General features: G+C 35.3%; 1 protein-coding gene across 13 annotated transcripts in view; it reads left to right on the top strand.

Annotated features, from left to right (window-relative positions):
• USP34 (ubiquitin specific peptidase 34) overlaps positions 1-12,299 on the top strand; it is a 139,722-nt gene that overhangs the window by 64,621 nt on the left and 62,802 nt on the right. For all 13 annotated transcript variants that reach the window (XM_052784027.1, XM_052784025.1, XM_052784033.1 and 10 more), the window contains 10 exons: positions 81-208; positions 1,348-1,437; positions 2,291-2,386; positions 3,497-3,579; positions 4,726-4,880; positions 5,774-5,887; positions 6,832-6,931; positions 7,066-7,225; positions 7,664-7,790; positions 7,887-8,034. In XM_052784027.1, the coding sequence (XP_052639987.1) occupies positions 81-208; positions 1,348-1,437; positions 2,291-2,386; positions 3,497-3,579; positions 4,726-4,880; positions 5,774-5,887; positions 6,832-6,931; positions 7,066-7,225; positions 7,664-7,790; positions 7,887-8,034 (1,201 nt within the window). The remainder of the gene's footprint in view (positions 1-80; positions 209-1,347; positions 1,438-2,290; positions 2,387-3,496; positions 3,580-4,725; positions 4,881-5,773; positions 5,888-6,831; positions 6,932-7,065; positions 7,226-7,663; positions 7,791-7,886; positions 8,035-12,299) is intronic.

Raw genomic sequence — 12,299 nt, 5'->3', positions numbered from 1 at the left:
AGTTGAATACCAGAAAATAATATTTTTTAAAAGAAAAAAAATATATACTATTCAGTGACCTTTCTTTCTGCTTGCTGTAGATTCATCTCTCTGAAGGGTTAATAAATGAAGCAGAGAAGCTGCTCTGTTCTTTAGTATGCTGGTTCACTGACAGACAGATTCGAATGAGATTTATTGAAGGCTGCTTAGAAAATTTAGCAAACAACAGGTAACTTAAATTATCTGGTTTTACATTTATCTATTTTTGTAACATATAGGAAATCCAAGTTGACTATAACAGTTATTTAATTTTACAGGAAGACAAGTTAAACCAGACAAAAGAAAAAGTATAAAATAGTTTTCAAGGTGTTATGGATATATCTGATGTTCCATTTTTCTATTCTATCAGTGTGCTGAATTTCTCATCTTGTTGCATTTGTCTGTTCTCCCTCCTGCCAGAGGTTACTGCCTTCCTACCATTTGGTAAAATTGGGTCCACATCTTAGCCAGTTGAGTACAAGGTCAGGTGCCGTAGCATAAGCATTTTGAAATGAATATTTAGATTTTACATGCAAGTGGCTGAGGAACAGGCAAGTTCTTTTCCACCAAGTCTGTTGTAGGGTCTAATTTCTGTGAAGAAGCAGATGGAGGTAGAAGTAATACCTTGACCCCAGATAACTTGTTTTAATACCAGCCAAAGCTGTGAGATTGTACAGTTTGAAGACTGGCAAAAGTGGAATTTATTTTGTTGATACAACCAATCAACTGCTGGACATCACCTGCAGTGTTATTTTGTTACCTTTTTGCTAAGAACTGTATCTGTGGGATGTTACAAGTATTCTGAGATATTAATTAATAAAAGAAATGTGAAGATACTTATTACTGATATGAAAGTTCTGTTACATGCAGTTTATGCACTTGAGTTTTCCTAGATAGTTGTTTTACAATACACACCTGCTTGTGTCTATAATTACTTTGAGGCGGATTTATTTCTGCTATGTCATCTGTTTGTAGAAAAAAATCTCATTTTGCTGAAATTTCATAAGATAAGTATTATGAAACTGAAAAATAAGAATTTACCTTTTGGAATTTAATTTTGAATAAGTAAAACATATACTGTTTTATTTTTATACCTGTCCAAGAGTTGTGTGTCTAAGGTATTACATGTTAAGAATTTGAAGTATGTGTAGTTCAGATTCAGAAAACTAATTGGCTGACATGATGTGGTGAACTTCGCACAGATAACTCCAATGCTTTCAGTTAGCCTATTTGCTCATTGAACCTGAGCTTCTCAAAGTAGTTTTAAAATTGACTATTTTAATTTTGTAACAATCATATATTGTTGTCATTTCTCTCTTTCTCCTTTAGATCAGTAGTAGTTTCACTTCGTCTTCTTCCAAAGCTGTTTGGTACATTTCAACAATTTGGGAGCAGTTATGATACACATTGGATAACAATGTAAGTAGCCCCCTGTCCCCAACAGACTAGACCAACAGAGGTGATGACATTTAGGGAACTGCTGCAAGGCTTGCTCCTTTAGTGTGGTCCAAATTAATAATGACCTAAGGTTATCATCTGTCTGTTATCTAGCCTGAGCTTCTCTAATCACTCAGGCCTGGATTTCTTCATGATATGCACTAGTGTCATAACTGAGGTGAAGACTAATTTATATTTTTTTTTTATCCCCCTCCCCCCCCTTAAATCTCAAAGGACTTGCAGACAGTACTAGACATCAAGTAATAGTATATTGTAAAAGGTTGTAATAATTTGATGTTATGTCATTGTGTTCTGATAGTATATCAAATGCTTCTCAGTAATAAAAAAAATCTAGTTTATAAGAAAACCTTTGAAATGTGAAGATACATCATATAGCATTCCTTACTTGAACAAACTATATAACTAGCTGGTCTAACTATAGAGAATGGACTACTGGAACTTCTGGGAAAGATTACAGTGATTATCAGCAATTTTTCTTGGCATTTTTCACATGGCATTTAAATATATGCCCAGTTCTGAGTTTTGGCTTAGACTTTTTCTGAATTAGGGCTTTAGGAACAGTTTTCATGGTCTCAAATGGGAGTGTTCTGTCAGTCCTATGCCTGAAAATAACAACATTGTGGAGCCTTATGGATGACAAGGAAGAAGAGAGTACTGTACTGGAAAATAGTCCTGAATTCATGGTAGATGGAAATTGAATGTTTACTTTGGTTTTATGTATATGCAATTTTCCTATAATAGCTGTCTCACTTCTGTAGCTTTTCTGATCTTTTTAAGCAAACCATAATACTTTCTGCCCTTTAAATTGACACAGGTGGGCAGAAAAGGAACTTAATATGATGAAACTTTTCTTTGATAATTTGGTACACTACATTCAGGCAGTCAGGGAAGGACGACATAAACATGCATTGTAAGTACACAACTGGCTTTGAGTGTTTGATATTTTATGGTTTTAGATGTTTCTTTTCTGCTTTTCTTCCAGTGCTTCTGAAGTGTTCATATAAGTAAATAGTTTCTGTAGGGACATTACATGCTTAGGGAGACAAAGGTCTGTAAAAACAATAACATTTTAAATAGCTTCCTTTTTCTTAAAAAAAAACACGCAACCACTCTCATGTAATTTTTGTTGAACATTATGTTGTGTATTTGTTAACAAATAAAACACACAGATTTTATATATTTAAATCAATTTAAAGTGATTTTGTATCATAAAACTATTAAAATGTTTTAGTTTTACAATCTCTTATCATTAACCTTTGCAGTAGTTTTTTTCTATTTAACACTTGCATCTGCATTTTCCAATCTGTATGATTAAAATTAGGTGTATATATACAAGTGATACAATTTCTAGCTTCCCAATCCCAGAGGAAAAGACTATTCACGTTTTGATAGATGTCAAAGTCAATATGTAAATATGGGCATCCACAACTGAAAAATGTTGCTATTTACGGGTCAAATATTTACTTCATCATACTGCTTTATATTGGACATTGCTTTAGTGAGGAATTACTTCAAAAGCTGTTTGAATTGCTTTAAATTCAGGAAAAATGATACATAGTTCTTCTCCTATGACCATTAAGCTTCTGCCTTATAAATAGAAATAAAGTTAATATGTTTTGAAAATATTTTTGTAGAGAATATATATCAACTGGGATTGGAAATTCAGAGTAGAAATACCAGCATTTTACAAGTTAGGGAAAAAATTAAGGTCAGATCCTGCAAGGTGCTAATGACAAAATTATGCACTTGAATTGGACTGTATACCAAAAAAACCCCGCTCCCATCCCCCCAAAAAACAACAGTAGTACCTTATCTAGTAATGACTAGTGTGTCATTCCACTTGTTTGGTGTGGTTCTGTAATGTGTACAACTGGAGCCTAGACTATATACTGAACTACAAGCTCAGAAGGAAACTTATAAGAAAAAATTATTTAAGCTTTTAAGAGACATGTGTATGAGTAGGAAAAAAGTTATGACAATAAACAAATAAACTTCCATTTTTATACAATTTAAATTTTAGATACAGCCACAGTGCAGAAGTTCAGGTTCGTCTTCAATTCCTGACATGTGTGTTTTCAACTCTAGGATCACCAGATCATTTCAGTAAGTATTTGAGGTTACCTTATCAGAGAAGCACCTTGTAGTAAGGCTCACATAGTTCTTAACAATCAATGTTAGCTCAAATAAATATGATATTTTAAACATACAATTTTAAATAATCTCTGATAGTGTTTCAAAAGAAGGAAGATTTTTTTGACGAAAGTGCAGAACCAACATTGGAGTTTAGATTCTGTTGCAGTTCTGTGAGAACAAATTTTTATGTTCTCTGTGCTTCAGTTTTTCTAAATATTAGGACTGTAGTAATTACTGAAATGAAGATAATACATTCTGGTTTTGTGGATTTTGGTTCACGTCCATAATGTTCCCAGAGATCTTTCACTGGAGTGCACTGTAAGTTGTGATACCAAAAAGGAATAATTCTTTATATTTTAATACTGTCAGAAATTGGTTTACACTTTTGTGAAATTAGCATTCTATATGATAGTTGATCCATACAGATGCTGAAATCTTTTCACTCTTAAATTTTTACTTTCCGCTTTTGATGTCGCTGATGGAATTCAAAGTCGAACATAGTTTTCTGTGTTTTTAGTGACCCTCGGTGGCTTACCCTTCCAAAAATTCTTTTGGCCGCTGTCTTCTTAAGCCCTTGTAAACTAATAGCCTTCAGTGTTGTTTCAGCATCAGCTCTGTACAGACTTTGAGTTGATTGTATATTGAGGTCATTTTAATAAATGATTGAAGGGAGGAGTCATTTGGGTATTCTCATTATAGGTAGTGAAAGTTGGCATACAATGCATGGCTTGTCCCTCTGGTCATTAGAGTACAGGAAGGAATGAGAATATCTGTAGCCAAGAGAAAAAAAAAAAAACTTGTAACACCATATTTGCTATTGCTGATAGGATAGCCACAATTCTTTTTAAAGAAATTTGTTGAGATCACAAATGTTCATGTGCCAGCTAAAAAAATAAGCCTACTGTTCTCTTGAAAGGAGAAGCAATGAAACAGTTACAGAGATACTCTTTTAAGCCACAGCTGGTAGGTGGTGTGTTTTTCTTTTGTTGTTTGCAAAAACTTCATGATCTGACAAAAACTGTTCTGATTTTTCTGTATGTATTCTTGGGTTTTGTAGAATTTTGCTATATATTTGATGTTATAAAGGAGTAGTTAAAAATATTTCCCTAATTTTAGGGTTGAGTTTAGAACAAGTGGACATACTGTGGCACTGCTTAGTAGAAGATTCTGAATGTTACGATGACGCACTACACTGGTTCTTAAATCAAGTACGAAGTAAAGATCAGCATGCTATGGGTATGGAGACTTATAAGCATCTTTTTTTGGAAAAGGTATGTGGAGAGTTAATTGCAACCTTATAACTCTAGTAAAAGTGTTTCTTTCCATATCACCACTATTTAATGTATTTAAAATTGTTTCTAGGAAAAATATGTCTTCAGTAGTCTGGGAGAGCCCCACTCGTCATGCAATGATTTTTCTCTGCTTGGAGGGAAGAGGGGAATGGATTGGCATGAATTCTTTTCACATTAGTATTTACTTGAGTGTTTCTTTGCAGATAGCCTGTGTGTTTTATCTGAAGCTAGGTAGCACTTCATTTCAATTTGAAAAAAAAAAGCCACCCGAAACTATACTTTCCTTTATGATATATAGCTTTCCTGACTGAAAAAATGACTTGTTCCTTTTTTTGGGAGGGGCATATAAATCTCATCAATATGTCCACTGAAAATATGAACATGCAGCAGTAGAGCTTTTTGCAAGGGGTCCCATCTATTTCAAGAGATGACATTACAAAATGGATAGATTGTGCAATAATTAATGTAGTCTAGTTCTTTTTCAAGGTTACAGGTTTTTGTCTAGTTTTGTAAGTGTATGAATTTTTTTGAACGGACATGTCAAGTATGCTGACAAATTGTCCTGCTGTTGATAAGTTAAGTAGCTAATGTTACAATAATAATTTTTGTTCCCTCTGCACTGTTATAGTCCAAATCAGTGGTAGCTAAAAGATGTTTTTTTAAGCCAATTATAGTTGATTTTTTGTATAGTATATAAAATTCAGAGAGTGTGATCTTTTGCAAGAATAAATTTTAATTGATCTGCTACATTCAAATACGATTGGTAGTAACAATGACATTTTTCTGTGCTAATGAAATAAATACCCTGTAATTGCTATCCATTCCATCAATGAATTTTTTTTTCCATACTAAAGTGCATTCATTTTATTTAGATGCCACAACTAAAACCTGAAACTATTAGTATGACCGGCCTAAACCTCTTCCAGCATTTGTGTAATTTGGCTCGATTGGCTACTAGTGCATATGATGGTGGCTCAAACTCAGAGGTAAGCCTAGATTATGTGCTCATGTTATTCTTCTTTCTGAGGGAAGGGGAGAATTAAATTGCTTATTTGCAATGACATATATCTTGAGAACTTACTGGCTTGAATATTGTTTACTGGTTTGAGATAGTAATGCCACAGCCTGTAGTGGTGGGGTCTGTACAGATTTCTGCCTTGAGGAGAGCCCTGGGAGCTCAGGATTCAGAAGTTCCAAATGTGGGACAGTGAAATGGAAATAAGAGGCCAATGATCCTGACCTTTCCTCATGACTTTGAGCATGTGTGGCTTTTGTGTCTAGAGGTAGAGACAGGAAACCACAGGGAAAGTGATACCTGTTGCCTGTGTATGTTTGTGCAGTTTATCACATTCTTAGCATAACTGAACTGTATTCACTGTTGTGTTTAAAGAATGGGTTTGTAACATTTACTTTTATAAGATTCAGATGACATTGTTAGACATATATAATTCTGACTAGAATGTTGTAAAATGTGTCTTAGTTTATGTATTATGTGTTTTAGAAGTTTTTCTCCTGTAGTTTTTAATACAGAGAAACTGTCTTTGAAATAAAATGTACAGGATATTTTTCTGTGAATTGATTTGACAGAATTTTTTATTAAAATTTCTGTTCTTGCAATGAATACCAGTAATAGTTGTGGTTTTAAGGCTTCATTTAAAAGCATTCCTGTTTGTCAAAAATGAAAATTCAGGCTTTTGATTTTTAACCAGTTTTCCTCATGCTTCAAAGTATGAAAATATTTCTGTAAAAGTTACAATTTTATAGTAATTGATGTGTGCAGTGGTGAGAGCCCAAGCAGAGGGAAAAACTGAATATTTTAGTAATTGCATCAAGAGGCAAATAAAATGTCTTGGGTCAGAAAACTATCACTCCCAGTAAAATAATGAGGCAATGTTTTGTTTCTGTGTGTGTTTTGCTTTTATCAAAACAGTTGTGTGGCATGGACCAGTTCTGGGGTATTGCTTTAAGAGCACAGTCTGGTGATGTCAGTCGAGCGGCTATCCAGTATATCAACTCTTATTATATCAATGGTATGAATTTTTATTTTTGTTTTCTGTTTAAAATGTTTTAAAGAATATCTACCGTTATCCTCTTTTTATTTTTAGTATTAAAATGCATAGTCCCAAAGTTGTGCATCTATAATTTACTTTAACTGGTATTACAGGTAAAACTGGTCTGGAAAAAGAACAGGAATTTATTAGCAAGTGTATGGAGAGTCTGATGATAGCTTCTAGTAACCTTGAGCAAGACTCTCATTCAAGTCTGACTATTATTGAAAGAGGACTCTTAATGCTGAAGACACACCTGGAGGCTTTTAGGAGAAGGTAAATGGCTCTATTGATATATTTGGATGCAGAACTTATTTCTGTTCTTGTTATTGTAATGATGAATGAGTTGTGAGTTGTTACTAATTTAAGTAATAGTTTCTTTTGTTTTTCTTTGTGTAAAGACAGTAACACATAATTGTGAAAGGTAATATATGAGTTTAAACAGTTACGAGAGTTGGCCCTTGTCCTTGTATAAATATGTATGGATGTGGTTCACGTTTTCCCCATCCCTGACCAAAGAAACTTATTTTAGTTTTATTTGACAAATAGTGAGAATATCAATAACTTCCTCTTATTTTGAAAAAAAACAAACCAACAAACAAAACCAGTGAATAAAGGTGCAAGCTTTGTTTTTCCTCTCATTGTTTATCAAACATTTGTGTTAAATAGGTTTTGACAAAAATACTTTTTCCATGTTTTCACCTGCTTCTTAAGGTTTGCGTATCATCTGAGACAGTGGCAAATTGAAGGCACTGGTATCAGCAGTCACTTGAAAGCCCTGAGTGACAAACAGTCACTACCACTAAGAATTGTATGTCAGCCAGCTGGACTTCCTGACAAGGTAAGTTAAAAGCCCTTTTACAAGTACATCTTATATTGTTAAATTTCAGTAAGTCCATTGTGCGCTTTGAAAAATAAAATACATGTTTTATTTCAGATGACTATAGAAATGTATCCTAGTGATCAGGTAGCTGATCTACGGGCAGAAGTCACCCATTGGTACGAAAATTTGCAGAAGGAGCAGATAAATCAACAAGCACAGCTTCAGGAGTTTGGCCAAAGCAGCCGCAAAGGGGATTTCCCTGGTAAGCTACAGGACTTGTACTTGTGGTTTTTTGCCATTACAAGGGTTCATCCATTTACAGCTTAGAAGATTATGGTCTTTTTCTTCCCCAGATATCCTGAATAAGCAAGCATTATGATCTCTTTTTTTCTAGCTGTAGTTATAGTTAGCATCACCCTCACGTTTAATTAATAGCATTGTTTCTTAGGCACTACCATTTATTTGAAATGGCAAAGAAAATGTAGATCTGCCAAAAGGCCTTAGATCTAGCCAAGCTCCAAGTCCCAATAGACTTTCCCCCACATTATTTTTCTTCTCATTGTTGTTTTAATTAATTACATTGCTTTCTGTAATTTGGAGATTCTGTTACATAGAACTTTATTCTATGTTTAGTGAAATGTATACATTTCTGGCTCTGCCATTGATTCAGAATTTGAAGTCATAATTCCAATTCATCATTTATACCTGTCCTGGTTTCAGCTGGGATAGAGTTAACTGTCTTCCTAGTAACTGGTACAGTGCTGTGTTTTGAGTTCACTATGTGAAGAATGTTGATAACACTGATGTTTTCAGTTGTTGCTCAGTAGTGTTTAGACTAAAGTCAAGGATTTTTCAGCTTCTCATGCCCAGCCAGCGAGAAAGCTGGAGGGGCACAAGAAGTTGGCACAGGACACAGCCAGGGCAGCTGACCCAAACTGGCCAACGGTGTATTCCATACCATGTGACGTCCCATCTAGTATAGGAACGGGGAAGTGGGGGCAGGGATTCGCCGCTCGGGGGACTGGCTGGGTGTCGGTCGGCGGGTGGTGAGCAATTGCACTGCGCATCATTTGTACATTCCAATCCTTTCATTATTGCTGTTGTCATTTTATTAGTGTTATCATTATCATTATTGTTTCTTCTTTTCTGTTCTATTAAACCGTTCTTATCTCAACCCACAGGTTTTGCTTCTTTTCCCGATTTTCTCCCCCATCCCACTGGGGGGGGGGGGAGTGAGTGAGAGGCTGTGTGGTGTTTAGTTGCTGGCTGGGGTTAAACCACGACAATACCCTACATATATATATTCCAGTCAGGTGTAAGATTTTCCTTACTCCTGCAACTGTTTTTTAATTTATGATCATCCTGTAGCAAAAATGATCATTCATCCTCTTTTGATGCTCTTAATTTGGAATGTCACCTTGCTCCTGAGGTGGTCGTTGCTTCCTTACAGTGTGATGAATATGCATCCTGTTGTTCCCTTTCTTTATGTTTTTTTGAGTGAATGAAAATTTCTGCTTTAACCTTTAGGAGGAGGATGTTTTCTAAATCCTACTGATGGTATACGTTATAGCATTCTTACCAGTTAGTGCTGTTCAAAATGTTACTGTTTCTTGAATTATCTTCTCAACATTTTCTTGTTTTCTTTCTTTTTTATTATGAGCAAGTGTGTAATGCATATTATCTGAACAAATTCTGTCCATGAACATCTTTTTCCAACACTACTGACCGTTAGGATATGTGTAAACATGAATCTGGCTTTCTTTTCATAGTTTAACAACTTTTTAAAAAAATGTTTTAATGAGACACACTGTCAGTAAACCAGACTGAATTGTAGACATATTAATTACCTTCTTTGTGAAATCCTTTTCCAGCTACTCATCAGAAGCTGTTTTAGGGAAGAAAAAATCTTGTTTTCCACCAAGTATAGCCACATAGCAGAAATTTTTATTTTTGTTTTAGCTGGGATTTTGGAAACACATGATTCAGAAAATTCAGAATTGCAATCCTATGGCAGCTGCAGTTCAGTCATGTTACATATGTACAATGTCTTTTGTGTCTGTTCTGATATCCATAATTTTGTACACTTTGTGGATGTTGGGGGAGGGGTTCTGCGTTTATCACACTAATTATTAACATACCATAACATGGAGAACCACGAAATTTATATCTGTCAATTCATAAACCCACTGTCCTTTGCTAGGTTTAAAACCTGTATGAATGACGCTAAGCGCTTTGTCTGGTAATTGATATCTCTGTTGTCTGATAGATGCATAAAATCCTGCAAGAGGCTCAACCTCTTATTAACCAAACTCCTGAAGAAGTGTCTCTGCAATGTTCTCTTCATGCCACTGTGTGTTTGGAATAATCTAGTCACATGATTTTTACTTTTCAACTGCTAATTTTGAGAAGACAGGACTGAAACTGAGACTTGCGGTTAAAACTTTCAGTTTTACTCATCTGTACCCTATTTTGGGGACTGTTTTATATAGATTAAAAAAAAGAAAGGACTTTCTAATAACATTTTGTTGGTCACAAAGATCTCTGTGAATTATGGTTCAGTGTATCGACTGTTTACACTTAAAAACTTGGGTCATTTTGCATCACAGGTACATAGTGCACACTTCTGTCTCAGTGACCTTTACTATGTCCATTTTAATATACCTGTATTAGTTAATCTACAACAAAAAACAGTTCCTGGTGAGGAACATGAAATGGTGATTATTTCATCAACTTAGGTAGAAATCTGAGCAGAGTTTATCAAATTCCAGTAAAAGTTGAAGGCTTGTGATGCCAGAGTACAATTTTTTTCCCTTGTCTTGTCCTTATAGAGCTAAATCTCATTGTCTTTAACTGGTTTTTAGTTGTTTTCTCAGGTGGGCTTTCAATTTCACGAAATAGAGATAACAGAATTTTTGCATCAACTTTTGGTTCTTGGAATTCTAGTCTTGCACTTTTTTTTTTGCTTCCTTTTATTTGTTTCATCTGTTGTTAACTGTGACTGGCACTTTCTTATGCTGTTGGCCTTCTTTAGTGCTCCTGTGAGCCTGCCTTTTCACCACTGTGTAGATGGCCATTTCATTTCCAGCATCTTTGCACAAATTGTTATTTTCATTTTCCTGCTCTTGGGATTCATGAACAAATGGTATGTCTGAAGTGGTACCAGTCACATCTAACACCTGTTGTCTTAAAAGGAAATTTAGTTTGAGAAGATGAAGACAGTGCAAATTAATGTTAAACAAATTGTTACAGAAGTGAGGTAACTATCATTTTGGAAAATGAAGCTGCAAGTTCTGAGATGGGCTAAAAGAACCTTAAAGCATTTATTAGTTACAGATACATTTCTGATGTTTTTACCATCATGCTTCTGTCAAGGGAATATCCAAGAATGTCCACTAGCCAGAACTTTGGGAACGTATATGTAAGAGGTAGATGCATTCACATTTATTGAATCTTCCTTTTAATTCTCTTTCACTACAATAAACTTTTTTTTTTTTGCCCGCTTACCAGACATTTACCACATAATTGTTTTGAGACCCCAATATGTTCTGTAACATCTCTTGCTCATTTGAAATCTGCATTGCTCAGAGAAATGTGAGATTGCATTTGCGTCTCACTCAGGTTGTTCGTTGTATTCTTTCTTCTGAGCTCTGTTACTAGTTTGCTAAAGTGCAGAGGATGTTAGATTTCTATATTATTTTTGTGGATGATGTGTTTGCCTGCCTTTATCTTTTTGAAATTATTTTGTCTGACTGCATTGCTAAGTTTCAAAGCAGCCAGCTGGGGAGGATGGGAACAGTGATAGATATGTAAGATTATTCCCAACTCCATAAAAAACATTCATGGTTTTATTGTTAACTGACGGATGTCTTTGGAGAGCTGCTGTCTATCCAGTTTTTCTGAAGAACATCCCAGAAATGTTGTTTGGGCAGGATTTGAGGACCATATGTATTTGCCCGATACCTCCATTTATGTGGCAGTCCCATCAAAGTTACTGTGTGTACATCTCGCTGTACTGCTCTAGTTTGGAAATGTCAGCACTTGTGTGTGTATCTCAGCTGGTTTTGGGAAGCATCACCTGGATTTATTGTGTGCATACATCAGCAGAGACTGTGCGGCTGCGGATTGCAGATGATAGGCTTTCAGTAATTACCAGAAGTAGCAGGCTAACTGTGCACGCGCTACACTGTGCATGTCTTCCATGACAGCGAAAGAATGAAATTTAAGTTCGCTGCATATACGTAGGCTTTTTTTTTTGTTTTAACCCATGTCTTTCAATACTGTGTTCCTATAGCCAGGTAGTAGACTGTTTTGAAGCAGTTTCAAGTTACAAAACTCTGAGTACTTCCGAAGATTTCTGCAGGAGGTTAAAAAAAATAGGCTTTTCTGAAGAAGCCTCATTGAAATCCCAATGTTGAAGTATAGCAGCAGTGTAAGGCTGCCCTTCGCTCGTGTGGAGGATCAGGGCCTAATGTTGGGAAAAGTGTACTTGTAAGAACAGTGGCTGAAACGCATAGCAAATTTCAATCC

Source organism: Harpia harpyja, chromosome 4 (genome assembly GCF_026419915.1).
Source record: "Harpia harpyja isolate bHarHar1 chromosome 4, bHarHar1 primary haplotype, whole genome shotgun sequence".
Lineage (NCBI taxonomy): Eukaryota > Metazoa > Chordata > Aves > Accipitriformes > Accipitridae > Harpia > Harpia harpyja.
Note: the sequence above shows the minus strand (reverse complement) of the source record. Positions and strands in the feature narration are given on the sequence as shown.